This window comes from Seriola dumerili, unplaced genomic scaffold (assembly GCF_002260705.1).
Source record: "Seriola dumerili isolate Sdu_G_001 unplaced genomic scaffold, Sdu_1.0 BDQW01000378.1, whole genome shotgun sequence".
Taxonomy (NCBI): domain Eukaryota; kingdom Metazoa; phylum Chordata; class Actinopteri; order Carangiformes; family Carangidae; genus Seriola; species Seriola dumerili.
The window spans coordinates 685,522-706,380 of NW_019174633.1; the positions used below are offsets into that span (position 1 = coordinate 685,522).

At 42.4% G+C, this 20,859-nt stretch overlaps 1 protein-coding gene across 1 annotated transcript; it reads left to right on the plus strand.

The window, feature by feature from the left end:
- The first annotated feature begins 6,189 nt into the window (after positions 1-6,189).
- Positions 6,190-16,533, plus strand: LOC111233200 (KH domain-containing, RNA-binding, signal transduction-associated protein 1-like). The gene is made up of 9 exons (XM_022760960.1): positions 6,190-6,601; positions 8,753-8,874; positions 9,915-10,031; positions 10,470-10,616; positions 13,251-13,384; positions 14,458-14,698; positions 15,160-15,227; positions 15,556-15,614; positions 16,170-16,533. Exons 1-9 carry the CDS (start codon positions 6,508-6,510, stop codon positions 16,274-16,276), a joined length of 1,089 nt encoding a protein of 362 aa, XP_022616681.1. The 5' UTR covers positions 6,190-6,507; the 3' UTR covers positions 16,277-16,533.
- Positions 16,534-20,859: the final 4,326 nt, after the last annotated feature.

Consider the following 20,859-nt stretch of genomic DNA (forward strand, 5'->3'; position numbering starts at 1 on the left):
AGACTCTATTCAGCAGAGAGAGACGGGAGAGACCACGGTCTGACATATGAAATGGGCTGTGAGCCCCGTTTGATGCTGCTGTGTCACCGAGCAGCAGAGCTTCGGCCGTGACGGTCCACCTGTTGTCGGTAAAGGGAAGCTGAACTGACAGCCGGGTGACAAGTTCATGAACTGGACAAGTACAGAAAAGAGAATTTCCACTCTTTGAAGATGATTAACAGCACAAAATGAATACAAATGATGCCATATTTGATAGAAAAAAATAGAAATCTGTTACAGCTTCTAATGATTTGGATTTCTGGATTCATACTTTAGTGACACTGAATAGTGAACTTGAATTTGAACGATTGTCCTGCTCCCTTAAAGTTCACCGCTCAACCTGTCATCTCCAAATCTATTTCAGACTCAACACAACCCAATCATTTAACATATACAATCCAACCCGTGCCTGTAATCACGGGTTTTTGCTCGTACAGGCAGCATATGAAAAGGACAGGGAGCCACAATGGTAATAAATAAATGGTAAAAAAAAAAATAAATAAGACAAAATTTAAAAAGCAGTACAGTTGGGGCACCTTTGCGACCTACAACACAAGTATACTCCCACAGGACTGCTTGTCAGATGGTTGAATAGCTTTAACTTTGCGTGCACTTGCTTGTGCAGAGGTGAGGAAGTAAAGCAAGGATGTAGCTTCTCTCTAGCTCTCTTTTTTTCATTTGTTTTTTTTATTTTATTTCTATTTCTGCCACTTTTTGTGCATACACCTGAATGAAACACTATGAATGCCTTCCAGGGGAGACTGTCTGAAAATCTGCACCGTCATCCCCCATATTTAAACAATTATCCCGTCTAAGCCCTCTCTATGATAGCCGGCTTTTCACTCTCCAGTTTATAGTCGGTGTCTTAACCCCTACAGGCTGAAGTTGAAGTCGTGCTTAGTTCAGAACAGCCATACTTGAAAGGCAAAGTCCCTGGGTCGAGTCTGGCTGCAGACCTTTGTATATGTCTCTCTCTCTCTCTCTTCTTCTCTCTGTCTCTCTTTTCCTGTCATCTCTCTCACTATCTATCTGTATGCCATCAGAATAACTTGAAATACGCCATAATACATGTCACACAACAACCCACTCCATTATTAATAGAAGAAAGCTGTGTACATACAAGGAGATGGAGACTAGTAAATCCCAGTTAAAATGTGTCTACAACGCAATGAATTCTTCCCTCAGTCTACGTAACGGCCCCGTCTGAGAGTCTAAATATCTCCCGCAGCCTCTTTACTGTTTGCTTACTGAAGACATAGAGCCAGGGCTGAATGCAAACAGTTACCTGAGTGATCTCCCAGACGTAACGCCGGTTATAAAAACTTAACGAGCCACAGGGCATAATGTGAAGATATATATGTATCTATAAAGACCTTATTGGCTTTTCATTTGGGTCCGATGAAAAGTGTGGAGGAGAGAGGGAAAGCCTCTGAGTGTAAGGCATGTTCTACATAAATCGCACACAAGTGCCCACTTGAAAACACACGCAGAGACACTCACACAAACAAAACAAAAATAAAAGCACTCAGAGAAAATAATGAACAGAGTCCTTGAGTGTGAGTAAACAGATTCAGCTGTTCCTCTGCTCCCTGGGCTCAGAAGTGGCCCACTTACTTTCAGAAACAAATCACACACACATATCAGACAATATCATTCTTTAAACCAAGTGTTCAGGATACTGGTCAGGTACGATTATGATGTAATGTACAGTATGAACCAGGAGATGTGTCCCTGCTGGATCATTGAGTCTGGTGCTCAACAAGCATGCTTCATGTTGAGTAATAGTAAATGACTGATAGGTGATGAGAAACGTGTTCAGCTAACAAAAACCTGTGCAGCAGAGGAAAGTGATGCTAAACTGAAGCAGTCCCTGTATTACTGATACGACCATATTTTACTGAAAGTATGATAAAACCACTAACAACTTTGTCTTTTTACTTAAAGGTGCATTATTAAACTTTTGGCCACTAGGGGGCAGAAGAGCACCAAACACGCTAGCAGACATGACCAAACCATTGACTTGTTATTGCTAATATTTTAGCATCCAGTAAGATACAGAGCATCATTATCATCGGTAGAGTTGTGTTATAGGCCACCGATGAATGTTAAGTTTATTTTCTCTGTCATTTGAGCTCTGGTTTGGTCTTTGCTAATGTGAAAAATATCTGGGTTGTTAGCTTGCCAGATGCTAACGTAACGTTATGCGTTCTTTATCCGCTAGCTAGTTGCTATTTTTGATTTCCTGCTGTTTTGAAAGATGAGTGTCAGAGATGTTTTGCTAAAAATGTCTCACTGCTGAAAACTAGTCCGCAATCATACATATAAAAGGGATATTTAACTAGTCAAACAGAAATATTATAGAAAGCATAATTAAAAAAAAAAGGGAAAGCCACTACTAGAATAAAGTTGCATTATGGGTAATGTAGGGGCCACTGTATCAAGTCCACTCATCTGTCCATCGTGAGCCCGTCAATGTTGTAGAAGTGCAATGCTAAATTACAGTAATTCTTTGGGGTCTGGTTTAGTTCTTTGCCTTGCAGATGCAGTTTTTAGTTTTATATTAAAACATCCGTCTGGGAGATTTCTGCCAACAGCCCAAAGGAGGTGAAGTTTGTTTGTGGTGCTCACATCACGGAAACTTTACATTTAAAACATTCAAGAGCAACGCATACTTCCAGAAGCAATGTCCAAATCCAGAGACCTTGCTGTGAATAATTTTCCTATGCAGCTCCACAGACATCTCAAAACTTGGGCAAGTAAAACCAAAACTATTGGTGTGTTGTTAGTGTTAGCAAACAAATGCCAAAATTCAATATAGAACATATATATATATATATATATATATACATATAGAACATTATCATCCTTTTGGAGTCGTGTTTCGGCTCCCAGTACAAATGTAATTCAACACTCACTGGCCCTTTATTGACCCTTGTATACATATTTTAAAAAAATAAAGATATATTAATGAAAGCTTTATTAAGCATTAAAGAACTGTGCTCTTCTGTTAAATCATTATAGTGTATGCCAACGTGTTTGAACTTGAGAAAATGCTACTGAGGAGGATGGAGGATTTTTTTGTCTGGGGTTTTTTGTACTTACAAGGTTGAGAGGTTTCGTCTGTTGCAAGAGCATATTTATATTAGTCTCACCATACTTTAATATAATATAATTTAACATTTCAGAAGATGGATGTGGCCTTCACAGACTTGTGCCTCGACACAATCCTGTCTTCGAGCTCTGCAGGCAGTTCCTTCCTCCTCATGGCTTGTTTTTTTTTTTGTCTGCGCTGAGACCTGATACAGACAGGTGTGTGCCTTTCCAAATCGTTTCTTCTTTTGTCTTTAGCTTTAATGGGGTATAGTTGAAGAGAAAAAAAAAATGTTCTTTTTGATTTGCAACTGGCTGCAATATAACAAAATTTGAAAAAATTGAATACTTTCTGAATGAACTGTATTCATCAAAATACAAACGACTCATTATTGATCGTCAACAAAACATTCACCTTGTAGGCATAACAGCGACAGACAGAACGTCTCGGCGATGGGATGAAGGGAGAGCTTGTTTTTTGAGGTGATTGGGGAGGGAGGGGTGGGTAGTGCAGGAGTGTGGGCAGAGGAGGAGATGGAGGAAGAGGGGGGTGGGGGTAGGGCGGTGTTACAGACCTAAGCAGGTGTGACAGTTCTGAAAGCTTTCCTGGGGAAAAAAAGGTTTCTCTGGCCTTGTAGCGATGCTAAACTGAGCGTGACCCTCAGACTGAACCCGGCCATCTCTCTCGCTTTCTTGCCTAAATCGCCCAAGAACAGGAAAACCGTCCACTGACACTGTGTAGAGGATTTAAGCTTACAAATTCCTTTTCTCCTTCTGTTTGTCTCGCCATCACTTTCGCTTTATCTCTTATTTTCTGTTTGCTCTCGTGAATTGATATATGAGATTGCAGAAAGATACTGTGGAGACAAAAGTCTGTCGATTAAAATTGAAGATCATGTAATTTCTGCCGCCTCCTGATGTGATGGTTTCCACTATGATCGCATTTAGTCGATAAGTATTTATTTATATTTGTTTAATTTCAGGTGTCTGAGCAGTGTGTGGGATGGGAATGTCGGTCACTTGGTCTACAACTCTCACCACCAGTCCAGACTGAAATATATCAACATCTACGTAATTGGATTGCTGTGAAATTCTGTTCAGACATTCGTGGTCCCCAGAGGATGAATACTACTGACTTTGCTGCTGTCTTGACCTTTCATTAAGCTCTGTCGGCAGGTCAAATTTTTCACTTATCCAGTAAAATCTCAACATATAGATGGACTGGCAACCTGCCGGAAAAAAAAAGCCTCAGCCATATTTAGTGTTTAGTGCTTATTAGCAAATGTTAGCATGCTAACACACAAAACCAAGAGGGTGAACACGGTAAACCTTATACAGGCATTTTAGCATACTGACGTTAGCATTGGGTCAAAGTACAGCCACACAGACCTGTGCTATGGCTGTAGACTCTGTCTTGTACTGCAGTTTGTAAAAATTGCAGTGAAACCTGCCAAAAGGAGCTGCTAAGAAATTCATTAGTTTGGCTTTTTGTGGCATTTCAGAGTCCCAAGATGCTCTACATGCTGTTCTGCAGGCTCCTCCGCTCTAACATGGATAAAACTGTACAGGGAAACTGAATCCTTGCCACTTCTTGGAATCTTTGGGGCATGAAAAATTGTCAGATGCAAAGATCTGGAATCACAGTGACTTATATAAGCCTAACCCCAGTGTTTACCCCCTTCCATCTGCCCCTGTTTACCCCAGACTGTGGCTCTGTATGTTAGGGGACAGGGGAAGTCCGCACAAGCAGAAGGCAAGAGCGCGAGCTATCGGATTGGAACTCCTCCACCTGCCAAGAGAAGTAACTCTTCCTTTTATGAGCCAATTGAAATTCAGCTCACAGGCTATCCATTCTGTCAATGACAAGAGGAGTCAGGACAACCTTGCAACCCCCAACACTAATAACACTGTAATGGTCAGAGATAGATCACGCTGAACGCTGATAGTTAGAGCGGGTCTTCGGCCTCCCATAAGTGTTTATTGCAGACAATTTTTGCCTTCATTTGTTTTGAGCAGATGCATGCCTGGGTACACCTGCGGTCGATCGTAATAGTTTTCACTCCGGCAGCGGACTGACAAATGACCTGCAGTTTTTGCTGTTTGTTCAAAGAGCATCCGCCTGCAGATAATGCATACTACTGTATATGCTTAGCAACCCAATATACAGGAAATGGTCTGCTCTTGCTTTGTATGCATTAGGCCAGCTCTAACCTATGACCCCTCGTGCTCCACTGAATGGCATGACAGGTTCATTACCACCATCTCAATCAGAGGAATCAATCCTCGAGGGGTCTGTTCCAGACACTCTCCTCACTGTGCTTTTCACTTGCACAAAAGTGTTTTTAAATCAATAGAAGTGGAGAGCAAAATGGGGGATTAGACTAAGAACAGGCTTCTTCTGATGGACCTAATTTCAGCAGCATTTGGTCCGCTCTTTGTCATGATCAGCACCGCCACTAAGGGGCAGTAGAGAGCCTGGAATGAGAGTACCCACAACTTAGGGGGAACTGAAGACTGCCTGAACTGAAATCATAACAACAAATTAAACACTGTAGATGTGTCATCATCATTATCCTATTCACATCAGTTAAAGAATACTTGATGGGAAAATGTCTAGTGCATAACAATTCACATCTTTAGTTTAGTTTGTAATGCCAGACTTATTCTTTCCTGAGAATATACCCTGTAACTTTCAAATTAAAAAGCCATTCAAAGATGAAGATTACAGCACTGATATAACTGTATCAATTGGTATAAGTGACAAAATAAATCTGACATTACCTACACTATAGAGCTGACTCCAGAGGTTTCTAGATTATCTCAGATAAATAATGGATATTCCTATTCAGTTCCATAACAAAAATATGTTTACCTTGTTAATTCTACCTTATATTATATACAAAACTGTTTACAGCAATATAGTGGCACCATATTACCACCTATACCGTATGTTACCATATTACCACTATCGTAAATCATACAGTGGGGTTATCTCTACTGGAGGCGGCGCACATTCACACAGCACACAGTAGGCGGCGTCAGTCCGGAGAACTACGTCCTTCTGAGCTCACTTCCGTCGGCTTGAGTCGGATCACTATTCTCCAGTCTCTCACCGCTTTTGTTCTCCCATTTCCATCCAGGCAGCGCTGCTGAAAAGACGGAGCCAGCCGGTTGGGGAAGCCACAAACACGCAAAGTAGCGGACTCGTCTTTCGCAGAGACACCCGGTAGCCACATGCAAAGCGCCGTCTGCACAGAGGATACGCGGCACTCCGTAGTTACATAACTGGACTACTTTTTTTTCTATCATTGTTGGGGGTTTTTTCACGCTTTTTTTTTTTTGTTGCACCGAAACTGACTCCCCCCCTCTAAACTCAAAATGGAGAACGACGACAAATACCTCCCCGAGCTGCTGGCGGAGAAGGACAGCCTGGACTCGTCGTTTACGCACGCCATGAAACTTTTAAACGCAGGTAAAGTAGTGTTTCCTTGTGTTTTATGTTGACTCTCACTATGCGGTTTATGTTTTGACTTAAAGAAGGGCCACGTATACTGCTCGTGAACGCACCTTCAAACGCACACCTCCACGCTTTAAGCGCCATGTGTGTGTGGACGGGACGTGGACTGCCCCACAAACGCAACACTCACATTAAGTGCTTTTATATGTCGGTTATGAGTAGTTGTGATACATTGGTTCATGTAGGAGTTAATTAGTTGCTAGTTAATGAGTCTGTGTCTGAAATTTTAAATAGCCTAAAGCTGATAAGACACCACAGGAGACTCACTTTCAGGTATTCTTCCGAGTAATTTCCGTTTCCTCTTGTGCAGCTGCGGCGTCTCTAATCTCCTTTCTTCAGTAATAAAGAGGCTTGTGTCGGGTTTAAACTTAACAATTAAGACTCCTTTAGACAATAGGTGTGTTTGTTTTCGGTGCCGAGTTCCTGTTGAGCTCATTGTCTCACAGCTTGCGTTGCGCAGCAGCTTTTTCAAATGTGCGCCAGTATCCGGCGACCGGGGTCACGCCGCCACTTAAGAGCCGAGAGGCGGCCTGGCAGCGGTGATGGAGACCTTCACGTCCCGCTGCGAGTGTCGGCCGCTGCTGAAGTGTCCTTGAGCAAGAGACTGCAGACTTGGCAGCTCCAGGGCTGTTGTCTCGTAGCTGTGCTGGAGGCTTCATCTGGTATTCAGTCTTTCAGATATTGTGGTGGTCAATGCCATATCCTGATATTTGTAGAGGAGCCGCACTATTAATGTCACAGAATATGATTTTTGTAGTGATATCCTGTAGCGAGACTGTGGGATGATATACCACGAAGTACCATAGGACATAAAGGGCAATAGTCATACTAAAGTAAATAAAAAATACACAAAGCACCATTAGGGCATCACAGACTGGCTCCCATAAACTGTGTTGTTGCCCATGTGCTCTCCCAGTGGCTGTAAGTCAGTCATTTTCTGCATTCTCAAGTTTCTCAGGTAGCTCTGCTAAAGGTTAAGTTGGTCTCTTTTGTCTTTTGTCTAACAGGATGTGCAGTATCTAGGCTACATCTCTGAAACTGAGTGTAAGAATGATGCAGAACGACAAAGTGTGTCAGTGTGTTGCAGGTTCCCTCAGCAAAACATCTACCGAGCCCCCCCCCCAACCCATTGCCTCTCTCCAATCTGTAGCTGGTAGACTGTAGTGTAGCTGACATGTTTGCACATGGCGGGCTCCGGGGTTGCCATGGCCAGGAGAGAGGAGGCGGTTTGAGATGCTGCTGTTGGTGCCGTGTCACATGGATGAGGTGATAGAAGGTGTAGGGAAGAGCTGGTGGTTACTTCTCAAAAATGTACCCGTGAAAACTAATTTCTCATATCATGGTTTGAAAGGTTCAGAACTAGGATTATGATCTGGATTATTGAGTAGTCTGAAAATTATTTTCTCAGTTATTGAACACAAGTTTTAGTGTATGAATGGGCAAAATGGTGAGATTACAACTCCTCACATCAAAGCGGTGTGTTCAAATGTCTTGTTTTGTCCACTCAGTAGTTAAAAATCCAGATATTCAGTTTACAACACACTTCCATACTGAGGAAGCTGCAACCAGTGGATGTTTGTAATTTTTTTTGCTTGAAAAATGGCTGAAATAATTCTATCAATTGTCACAATAGTCGCTTTAATGGCTGAATCAACAAACTCTTCATTCAGCACAAGAAAGTGCAAATGAAACGCATCACAAACACTTGATTATCATCTTTTATTCATCTGTAAGCAGTGTTGTTTGGCAGTCACTTAACATTGATTTGGTGATTTGTGAGTCAAAAGAATTAAAGATGTTTGTTTTAAAAAAAAAAAAAAAAAAAAAAAAAAAAAAAAGAGTGAATAGTGAAAGTGAATATTTATTTTACGATGTCTGAGATTCATCAGTTAAATCTGTGTCTGAAGATGTAAAGTTTCAACCAGTTTAGCCTCGTGTTCACGCAGACAGTTCCACAGCTTTAACTGCAAATCACCAAAATTGCTGCTTACTTGGGTAATGTAAGTGCACATAAATCCACCTCATGATGATAATGTGCTTTGTCACTTTGAATCCTGTCTGATTGCGTGAACACTTTGCCTAAAACAATCCCTTTCCCCTTTTTAGAAATTGATAGAATCCAGAAAGGCGAGACTAAAAAGGAGGCAGAAGCATACCTGGACCTTTTCACAACAAAGAACATCAAACTTAAGGAGCGAGTTCTCATACCTGTCAAACAGTACCCGAAGGTGAGCTTTCTGTGCCCCTGTTTTTTTTTTTTTTTTTTTTTCCTTCCCTCTCCTTCCTCCTCTGTCCTCGTTTTCAGTGTGAACCCCTCTTGATTTAATTTATCCTGCAGCCGGGTTTCAATTATACAAAGCCATGGGGTTACTTGGGAGTCTCAAATTACTCCTCTCAACCTCGATCTTTAAGCTCCAGAGTATAATTACAGCTGATACCGGCATGTTTTAAAATATCACTGAAAGGATCAAAATGTTAACATTACTATGGTTAGGATATCTTTATATTTCAGTGTCATTCAGGAGATTGGATCCTCTCTTCTGTTCAGTCTTACTTTTCTTTATCATATAACTTCAGGTGCATTGATCCACATCATTGACTTAAGGATGATGGTTTATGATTGACAAGCTTATATTGTGTTGCGTAACTGTTAGGATCCTGTTTACTTCCCGACGTTAATAAAAGTTGATAGACAACACAGCCTGAACTGAAATAACGAGCTAAAGTAAGATCCATATACGCTGCCCCCTCCCGAGCATCAGATCAATATGATGTAGGAGTCTGGTCTGTTGGGGTAACACAGCCGTCTGATCTCCCAGACTTAAGGTTTAATTTGTACATCACTCCGCTGTGTCAGGAACGACAAAGCTAATGAGCGTATTCAGATTGCAACAGCCACTTTTGCAACTCCGGGAGGAATTGCTTCCTCGGGGGCATTTTCTTTTTTCTTTTTTGCTAAATGTGTTTGGCAGTGACAGCTAATTGTAGGACACATCATACACACAGTAATTACGTTGTTCAAAGATTGAGGAGGTAAAAATTGCAGCTTTTGATCGCAAGTCAGTTCTGGCTCAGTGCTCGGACGATTGTAGTGAATAGTAAGTCACTCCAGGGCTCATATTGACCCTCTCTGGTAAATCTACTACTTAAAGGCTCCAGTATGCACAACACGACCCCGGCCAGTGATTGTGCCTTCACTCTCTCGGCGTTAAACTCGCCTCTGCTGTGATTGTCACACTAATTTTGTTCCGCTTTGTTTTGTTATTAGTTCAATTTCGTGGGGAAGATTTTGGGACCTCAGGGCAATACAATCAAACGTCTTCAGGAAGAGACTGGAGCCAAGATCTCTGTGCTCGGCAAGGGATCCATGAGAGACAAAGCCAAGGTACAACACACACGCGCACACACACACACACACACACACACACACACACACACACACACACACACACACATCTGGTGTTACACACCTGTGAGAAGGATACTTAAAGCCATAACACATCTGGCCTGTACTTGAGAAGGGTGGCAGGCAGTGAGCCCAGATGGCGTCAACTTGCAGGATAGCTTGGTTGAACCTAAATGTAACGCCAAGGGCATCCACGCACCGCACATCTGTTCCAGGAACCTTCAGGATAGCCCACTAAACCTGTTATCTGCCAGTCTGATGTGATTATTAAACTTCATAAAGACAGGGAATACCACACCTATGCCCGATGCCCTCTGAGGTGAATGAAATGAGATTACTTCTTGCATAATTCATTAAATCTCAGAGTTAGGCGTGTGCTCTCTTTGACTCGCGGATACTCCTGTGCCCTTGTTTCAGGAGGAGGGGCTGAGGAAAGGCGGCGAGCCCAAGTACGCGCACTTGTCTATGGAGCTGCACGTGTTCATCGAGGTGTTTGCCCCCGTGCCCGAGGCCTACCTGCGCATGGCCCACGCCATGGAGGAGGTCAAGAAGTTCCTGTTTCCTGTGAGTATGATGTTGCTAATGACTTGTTTGTGTCTTTTTATTCTCCAGTTTATTTGCCTGCCTGCTCAGTGCAGAGAAATGTAACAGCAAATTGTCAGTCTGCTAACAGATGAGTTGACAGCGTCACCCTATAAATGAAACTAGGGCTGCAGCTAGCTATTGTTTTCACTATTGGGTATCAATCTTACAGTCTGCTGAAGCCTAAAGTTCTGCATCTTGTTTTGTCCAATCAGCAGCCGAAACCCTCCAAATGATTGATTCGTTGCATGAGAAAAAACAATTGCGGAATATTTGGTATCTTTACACGATTAGTGACATGTCACATTTCACTCATTTCAGCCCCAACACAAAAGCCACACATGTCTGTTTAGTTTGTAAAGTCATAGTTTTTCCACCTGCAGAGAAGATATCTCGCACAATACAGTTTTCTTGTTACAGTTTTAATTTAACAACAGAACACTATTTCATACTCAAATTCACACGACAGTGACAAGTCTAATTGCTGGGGAACATTAGGGAACTGAAAGTGGAGTACTCCGTCAGTGAGAGCAGCCCTGCTGAAATTATTTTTGGGTTACTGGCTGACTGACTGAGGGTGTGCCTTTCAGAAAGGTGAGCAGTCGCAGTGTGTGAGTTAGCAAAGATTTTTTTGGGGGGGGGCACAGTAGGACAGATGGAGGAGATGGAGTGGGTGTTTACCTGGAACAAACAGACCTGATGGCAAAGTCCAGGCACGTACAGCAATCAGCCTTAGAGAAGGAATTGGGTTGCCTTCAGCAGCCCCTTTCACACTGCCTGTTCAAGGTTGGGACTGTTGTGCTGTTATTCCGCCTCGCAGTTCTGTATGTAAGCTATGAACATGAAATGAGAGCGGGGGGTGTTTTTCCAGCAATTAGCCGCCACCAAAGGTAGTCACAAAGCTGGATCACCATCTGTTTAAAAAGGGGAGAGCCAGCATGGCGGGACAGGATGCTGACGCTGTTGTTACATGTCATACCTCTGACCGCTGGCGTGCCAATATGCCAGCTTCATTTGGTTCGGTATGAACAAGATAAGCCGGTATAATGACGGGTCTTCTTAACAGCAATACAGTGGGATCTGTTTTGAAAGAGGCAGACGTGACTTGTCTGCACGTCTGTCTGTCCGTCCATCACTGTTCCTTTACCTGAGTCTCATTCTTCTGGGACTGTGGGGAATCAGCCAGGAGATGTAGAGCCCCTAGACAGATATGTGGGCATATTCACCCTGCGCGGCCTACACTCGCTTTATTGGTTTTATGCTGCGAGGTTTCTTGAGCGTGGGCATGCCCGGTCTGCTGTCAAGCCCAGCTGAAGCCCATAGTGCTCTAACAAAGGCTCTTGCCAGAGCAGGCCAACAGGCCCAGGGGTTTGTGAGAAGCCTTACATTTTTTAATTAGTGTGGACGGTTCTTTTAAAAGAAAGAATAATTTGGATCAGAGGCGAGATGAATGGGCTGATGAACCAGCTGCGGTGTCGGGTTTTGCTATGTTATGTAAAAAGCAGAACCCGCCTTTACGATTCGAGGCTGTTATCTCAGGCCTGACGTCAGTAATTTGGAAGCGAGACATATTTTAATAAATGACTCAGCTTCTCAGTAGATGGGTGGATGTGATTTGTTGGAGAAATGTTTTATGTATCACCTGCACTTCTCAGTCTTTTTTCTACAGGCTCTTACTCTTTTGTTCTTCCTCATCCTCTTCATATCTGTGTGCCTGTATGTCTACTAATGTATGTGCAAAGTCAGAGCCTGTGTGGATGACTTGCATTGCTTGTTAGTTTTCTCAACACTGACACTTTAAAAAAACACAATCTAAATCTAAAGAAACCTCATTGATCTAAATACCTTGGTGGGTACAGACATGTCACCTTGTTAAATGCAGCTGCAGTCGCTGTGCTCCTGGCCTGAGATGAATTTGTAATCAGAAAAATGGTTTGTGTTTTCCTGCTTTTGCTGCAGAAAAATTGAAAGCTGCAGTATGTGCAGCATATTCTGCTATCTGCATTTTTTTTCCTCCTCCTCCTTTTCACCATCATTAGAGCTCCATCACTATTCCAAGTCCAGGGACTGATTTATGAAAAAGAATTGATTGGGTCACAGTGCGGCTCTTGTGATTGCTCCCCGAAGAAAGGCGGCGGATTGTGTTGCGGGATTTGTGCTACTCAGGCAGGCAGCCACAGTAATCCACCCCAACTTATTGTTTTTCCCGGATAGAGTGAGGTAACTGTTGATGCAGTCGTAGCAGACTTGTCAAGAAGTGCAGGGAGAAGTGATTTACATTTTGTGCATGATGGAGAGGCACAGGAAGCCAGGGAGTGTGGATGGATGGGCTCCAACCTCCCACATCCACGACCCCCCTTCTCTCTTCACACTCTGACTCACTGGTGCTGAGACTTCTTCTTCCACTTGCTCTGTTAGCCATTAGGAAGATGCCGTGTTTTGAGCAGCTCTGTAATTGTGTTTCACTGTTTTATTCATCACCCTTTCTTCCATGCTGCCTCTTTTTCTTCTTCTCTCTCTTTCATCTGCGTGGCTTCACTGTTCCCATGTCATGTGCTCTTGTTTCTCATCCTCTCTCTCTGTTTTTATTTTCCTCTCCTTTGTGGGTGCGTGCAGGATATGATGGATGATATCTGCCAAGAGCAGTTCATGGAGATGAGCTACCTGAACGGAGGCCAGGAGCACGGAGCCCGAGGCCGAGGGGGCATGCCGGTCAGGGGCCGCGGAGTCCCCCCTGCTGGAGCACACAGGTGAGGGAGGTGCACGCACACACATACAGGGTTTCTCACATAACAGCTGCTGGGTCACCGAGGTAACACAAAGACCCTGCTGTTCCTCTACTACCATGGCAACGTCCAAAATACTATTTTTTTTTTATTTTAAAACGCATCTCTTTGGCTACGTTTTTCCTATAACGTTGTTGTATGGACGTGCAGAGACCTGTGGAAGCGATGACATACACGCCCCCGGACGCTCCCTGATCGCTCTTATCAACCTTGACTACCAGTGGTGAATACGACATGGAAAAATTAAATACAAGCGTTTGATCACTGCAGCTGTCTTTAGTTCGTAGTATTTTTTTCAACCAATCAACTGCAGAGCAGACGATCTGCATCCTGTTTACGCTTGCTCGCACATGCCCAGTGTACATGAATGGTCATGTATGTATGAGTTTTCAGGTGTGATAGTCAGGAGGGAGATTATTTCTGTGTCTGGATAGATGCGCTGTTTTAAAATGGAAAACGTATTAGTGTGGACGTAGCCTGTATCTGTGCATTAATGAAATTCACACAGCAAGTTAAAGGAATAACAAGGGATCCAAACCAATGGCTGCTCAAAGATTGTCAGTTCTTGCTTAGTTTCCTGTTAAAAATGTGACAAGGTGTACATTAGTTAATCAATTCCACTGTCATGTCGTACGGTAAATACACAGCTGGAGCCAGAAGCCTGTTAGCATAGCTTAGCATAAAGACTGGAAACAGGGGGAAACGGCTAGCTTGGTTCTACTGGCACCTTTTAAAGCTCACTAACTAACACATTACTTAAACAAACAAGATATAACCTGTTAATTTGTTAGCTTTAGCAGTGTCAGGCTAGCTGTTTTCCTGTTTCTCTAGTCTTTATGCTAAACTGTGTTAACTGGCTGCAGGTATGCATATTCCCCTTTGTCTACATGCTAAGCTAACTAATGTAGTATACAGATATGAGAGTGGTGCCACTGTTCTCATCTAACTTGTGTGTATTTCCCATCAATTTCCCACGATATCAAACTGTTCCTTTTTAGAAGAAGACTACAGTGATAACTCCGTGTTCTTTTCTTCAGGGGAAGGGGGATGCCTCCTCGCGGCGCTTCTGCCAGGGGAGGTGTGACTCGAGGCGGCCCAGGCAGGGGTGGCGCAGTGAGGGGTGCACCAGGAGGCCGAGGAGGACTCCCCGCAGCACCCTCCAGGGGAGCTGCGGCACCCCGCGCCAGGCCCCCAGCTGCCGGACCTCCACAGAGGATGGCGCCTCCACCGCCCCACCAGCACACCCCTGCTACAGCCCCAGAGAGCTACGACGAATATGTAAGTAAAACTGCCAGTGGAGGGTAGTTTTCATTTATCCATTTAATTTGTATGTTGCTCTCCTCAGCACAGTTATATTAAAGGTTACTGTTATTATGCAGAGTAAAATATCTCTTTAAACCTGTAAATTTGATATGGTAGCCATTAGAAATGATAAAACATTCAAGGAATATGTGGTTTAACAGCCAAAAGATGAGTTTTCCTGTCACAATATGATGCTCTGAGGTTGATGTAGCTCAGTCTGACCTCTTCAGCACCCGTCTCCATGATAGTTTTGGGCACCCTGTTAGCTGCTCGTCCATCATCGCAGGAATAAGTGATTTCAGATGCTCGAAACATAAGGGGAGAGTGTGTCTGCTGTAGTACTTGTGTAGTACTTTGGGGACATCTTGACATTCATGATTCATGAATAAGCCTCTCCTTAAATCTCACTCTGTTTCTCTGTTTCCTTCCCTCTTCAGGGCTACGATGAGAGCTACACAGACGCGGCCTACGAGTCATACGACAGCTATTACAGTCAGCCGCAGGCGTGAGTGAATCAGATGTCTCTTTGGTTTTCACCTGCTTCTCACAAAGTGCACACACATCGCCTGGTTGCTAGTTTCGCTCGAGATGGGATTTGAGTGCAACAGAAATACTTTTTAGCCACTCTGCACAAACTCGGCATTGATGGTGCTTCATGTTTCATGGTTCGGATGGCAGCTGGGACTCAGATGTTCCATGCTAGAGAGCCAAGCTTTGATCTTATTCGTGGAAGCCAATTATCATCCCCCTAGACATTACAGTCAGCAGCTACTTGATGTTTTTCGAAGATTAAAAGTGATTTTTCTTCTTCTCCCCCTGTTTCTGACCATCAGAGAGCCAGAATACTACGACTACGGACACGGAGAGACCACAGACTCATATGAGTCATATGGTAAGAAAATTATTTTTTTTCGCTGTCAACGAACATGAGCCAATTTATACTTTTACGGAAGCTGCTGAATATAAAAAGTCTGCTAAGAATACGACCAAAAACCTGCTTGGTGCTATGAGTGAATTTACATTTACTGGTTGGTTGGTGGTTGCTTGTCTTTACTACCCTGAAGTTGTCAAATTAAACTGAGGCAAAAAATATTGGTGTGCCCCAATGTGTGACTTTCCATTGGAGCAGGATTAAAGAGCAACCAGATTTTAGAGTTAACGCCAATAACTGGTAACTCTAAAGGTTCCCTGTGGAGTTTTGGATCACTCGTAAGGTTTTAACGAGTGGGTCCCCGTTTTAGTTTGTGTTATCGTGCAGGCAGCACAAAGCATAGCCCTGCTAACTGTGTAGTGCTGTTGCATAACAAACACTCAATGTAAACGTGATTTTTGTTTGTTTCCACTGGGCTTTAAAGCCTGCTAGTACATTTTTTTGTCTGTACTAAATCTTGAGGAGGTTTGAATCCATATCGAATCATATGTTTGTTTGTTTTTCTGTCCTCTCCAGGCCAGGATGACTGGAACGGGACCCAGCAATTAGGCCCAGGGAAGGCCCCTCCCCCCTCCAGAGGTGCCAAGACGCCTTACCGGGAGCACCCATACCGACAGTACTGAAGCGGACTCGCCACCCTTAACGTGTCGCCCTGACTACCGCCTGTCTACCACGGCAGCTCTTGCTTTAAGCAGCCCGACAAAAGTAATTGTCCGTTTTGTCTTTGGTTTGGTCTTTTCCTACACCGGACTTTATACGAGAGAGCAAATTCGGAACTGAAAATCTGAACTGGTTTTTGAGATTTGACCGCAAACCCCCCTCCCCCACCCCTACTTTGTTGCTCCAACCAACCAACCAACCAACCAACCACCCACCCACCCACCCACCCATCCATCCAACCAACCAACCAACCAACCAACCAACCAAAGCGGCTTTTAGATGGGTTAGAGACGAGAAGTTGGCGTCCTTTTTTTGTTCTTTTTCATTTGAATTTTTGTTTATGTTGCTGGATTTTTTTTCTCTGACCCTTTTTACCCCCCTCTGGCTTTTTTGCATTGTTGATCGTTAATTTCTTTAACTGTTTGGAAGTAATCATTTCTAGTGGAATTAGTGGCTCATTACACACTTGTCTAAGGAATCCATTTTAATTGTTTTTAAATACAAAGAATCTGTCGAGGGTCAGTTGCAGATTCCCATTTAGGCTACATTTCAAAATTCTGTTAATATAGCCAAATAAAAGACCTTTTAAACTTTCAATTATGTAATATAGAAACAAAAAAACGATCTTAAATTAAGTGAAGGTTAAAGAATCAATGTTAATGGAATCAGTACAATTCATTCTTGATGATGGTTTGTTTTTAAATAGTTCTAAAACGTTGTCCATTTAGACTTAGGCAGCAATATTTGTCATTGTACTTAGAGTTTTGAAATATAGCCCTAATAGACACTGTTGAGATGGACTGTCCTCATATCCTCAATTTGTTTTACTTGTTAAAAATTAATTTTAAGACTCTGAAGACAAAATGTTTGTTTAATGAGAACACGGCCGAGAAATGGCCTCCTGTTATGCTAAAAACAGTTCAGGTCTTCATTTTGTGATCTGATTCTCTATAAACTGCATGCACAAAGTACTCAAAGAAGGATTGGGACAAAAATCTCCACATGGGTCTTCTCTTTCTATAGAGAAGGGATCCTGCAGCTCAATCCGAACTCTTGTACATATTTTAAAACATCCTAACTGTACTTATTCTGCCACTAGTATCTGTACCCTCTCCATAAAATGCATTATGCTACATGTGTAAGCTTGCCTAAATAGGTTACTAAATCTGTCCAAAAGATGTTTTGCAGCAGTTTGTCAATAAAGCTTAGTTTGTTTTTTATGAAACTTAACTTGCTTTATTTGTTTCCTGTCCTAGTAAAATTCTGAAATGGCCTTTTTTAAACAACCTTCAGCAGTCAGATGTAGGTGTTTTCCTTTGTTTCTCATTCAAAATCGCATTTTAAATCTAAATGAATGTATTGACGTCTGAAGAATTTAACCCTACTAAATGATGTCTTGATTGATTATCAAAAGAGCACAACTTATTCTTTCTCTCTCTTTCTATACTTTTTAAAAAGGACCCAGAGGTAAGACCTCTAAAATAACCTGGATAGCTTCCTAATGTGTATAGAGTTCTAAAGCATTGAATGCCTGGGTATGTATAAGACTTTTTCAATCCTCTTACCTGTGGTCGTAATCGTTAATGAGAATTGCTTTTATAGCATCTGAAAATTAACTGAATTCAAACCACCATTCAGGTCTAGGCTTCATTGTCATGAATGACGCTGGCGCGATGGCTACTTTAGTACAGAGTAATGGCAGTGCAATGGAGAGGATGGTTATAACCTAGAGAACTCCACTGTAAAGGTAACCTAACCCTAAATGTTTAATTTCGTAGTGTGTTTATCCATTGACATAAACTTGCTGGTAAATGCGTAGTTTCTTAAAATACTATTACAGTCATGGCAACAAAAAAGAATCGACTCAAAAGTAAGAAAAACGTAACTTCCAATATCTGACAGTAGTGGATTTTATGTACCAAAATAACTGTTCTGTGTACTAACAAAATATGTTAGAATAGTGTTAATGCAACTCTTGCTAAAATGAACAAAGCCAAATCTATGTCAATATCTTCTGTACAGTTGAGCTGCTGTTACTTTTTATTTGGTTGCTTACTGTAATATTTAAAAGGTTCTGCCTGTACAAAGTTAATCCAAAAAAGAAAGCTTGAGTTGCATGAGCATATCTTCTCCTGTAGACATTGCATGATCTCTGTCTCAAATTTCTCTGTGTTTTTAGACAAGGTATTGATTTGGGGTTTGTCCTTCCTTCAGGCACAGCTATCGGTCACTGAGTGCTGGGAGACTGACAGTCCGCTGAAGACTGTGAGACCATACAGACCTCAGGTTGGTCCAACGCTGCACCACTGCTATTCTTTTTTTTCCCTTTTTAAAGGACCGTACTGCTGGTTTTTGCATGCTTTAGCCCATTATATACACACTCCATTTCCATTACCTCTACCCATACAGCCAGTCTTTTAGATTGATTTTTCTACCTTCCAGGCAGCCATTGGTATCCATTCATGTTTATACAATATAAAAAATCATCTTGCATAGACTTGAAACCTGCATGAAATGTGTAATCCATCACAGAGAGCCAATCCAGCTTCTTTATTGTTTTTGTCAAGGCTTCATTGCTTTTGTAGAAAGCTGAGTTTTTTTTTTTCTTTTTTTCTTTGTAATCTTTCCCTGTTGGTGCGTTCATGGACGCTCAGACACCTGGGAGCTCAAAGTCTGAAGAGTACAACATTTTGGGAAAGCTTATTCACATTTTTGAGTCATTTACATTGAATGTGATGCTACCGGTTAGCTTCTCTTAGTTAAGCATAAAGATTGGAAATGGAGAAGAAGCTAGCCTGGCTCTGTCATGGGTAACAACATCTTCCTACCGTACAAACACCAAAGTGTAACAAGGAAATAATGCTGTTTTTTACAGGGGTTAACACCTAGTAAAGTGACTTTTTTTGCACAAGTTAAACAAATGAGATATAATGTAAACATCATTTTTTAACCTAGCCAGTCTAGGTGTGTTCTCCTGGTTCTAATCTTTATGCTAAGCTAACCAGCTGCTGGGTGAAGCTACAGATTTACTGTACTGACATGAGAGTCGACGATCTTCTCATCTAACTCAAGAAAGTAAATTTATGCATCTCCCGAAATGTCAAAAATATCATTAGGATAGCTTTTTGTTTGTTTGTTCTTGAATAAAACCTCAGTGATGTGATTCTTTTTGCAGCTGAAAGCACTACTAACTAGTTTTTAGACCCTGCTTGCAACGCTAACTAAAAATAAACCTAACGAATTTCCCCCTGTGATGGATTAGGCGTTTCCATCTAAAGTATCCACAATTTGTAGCTAATGGTCTAAAACATTCAAACCCTGGTATTGTCCTTTTTCTTTTTTCTTTTTTTTTTTACTTTTTCCCATTTCTCCCCAAAGACCATTGTGCAGGAAACTTTGCTTCAGATGCCTCTCGGCCTTTTTAGCCCATGTAACATGCAGCAGCAGCACGTTCATGATATTCACAGCATTTGAAAGCTTGGTTGATTCTGATGATTGCCCAGCTCCTGTTAAGTCGCCGTGCTTTTGACAGTGTCTGTGAATTGGTGTGTGGCCGCACTAGCCTTCAGCGAGTCTGAGCGAGGGAGAATGCGACGCCGGTGTCAGTGTGGTCTCAGGGAAAGTGACTAATGAGGATCCGTAAGCTCAGGGCTTCTCTGACAGAAGGAAAACGGCAGCGGCAGAGGACTCTGGCGATTCCCGAAATGGAACCAGCAGGAGGAGAGAGAGGTGTCAGAGGGATTTCTCATGATGTCCCGTCAATGCCTTGAAGGCAGGAAAAAGTTAAATGAATGCTTGGCAAAGTAATGCTTGGTGGTCAGACTTTGAGAAACATAACTGTCATTGGCATTTTAGTTGAGGGAAGTCGGATAACAAAGCCGTCTGAGGGCGTTCTTTGAGATGTGTCTTGACAGAAAGGTCATTCGCTTGTTTGAAGATTGTGTTGAACGCGACTAACCGCCAGTTTTTAGACATGTTAGAAAATGAAATCCTGCTTCTTTGTGATGACAAAGCAACACAACAGCTGGTTTGCAGCAGCTGGTTCAGACTTTGTGAGTCCCTCAGAGCAAAATTTGAGTGTTTTTAATGAAGAAAAAATATTTGCTGCTGCCGTTCAGACTTTACAGAAACGTTGATTTATGAAAGATTTTTTTGTCTGGGCCTTTTTGTTCATTTGCTGCTATGTTGTAGGTACGTCTTTGATCGCATTAGCTGGTGATTGAATGTTAATGCACTAACCCACAGCCGCCAGTCTTGCCAGTAATTATGTCTGACTTAGTTAAAATGTTGCTTATCAATTGTTAGAAGAGCTGTGCTGCTTGGCAGGAAAATGACCTTTAATTATTCCAGCCCGCTTAAAAAAAAGAAAAAAAATTAAATTAAAAAAGAAAAAGAAAAAGTGAAGTAGTTGTTGGTGGAAGCACCACCTCCCATCTGTCCTGAAATGACTGTAAAGCAGCGGAAGATTTAGTGACTTGAAGAACCAGTGTTGTGTGTGTTAATATGTCCGCTCATGACGAACCCAACCCCCACCCCCACCCCCCCA

Excerpts from the sequence above, each read along its gene's own strand:
- LOC111233200 (XM_022760960.1), top strand. The coding sequence starts at position 6,508 with ATGGAGAACGACGACAAATACCTCCCCGAGCTGCTGGCGGAGAAGGAC. Across the intron at positions 8,875-9,914 it reads CTGTCAAACAGTACCCGAAG|TTCAATTTCGTGGGGAAGAT; the intron begins GTGAGCTTTCTG and ends TTTTGTTATTAG. Across the intron at positions 10,617-13,250 it reads TCAAGAAGTTCCTGTTTCCT|GATATGATGGATGATATCTG; the intron begins GTGAGTATGATG and ends GGGTGCGTGCAG.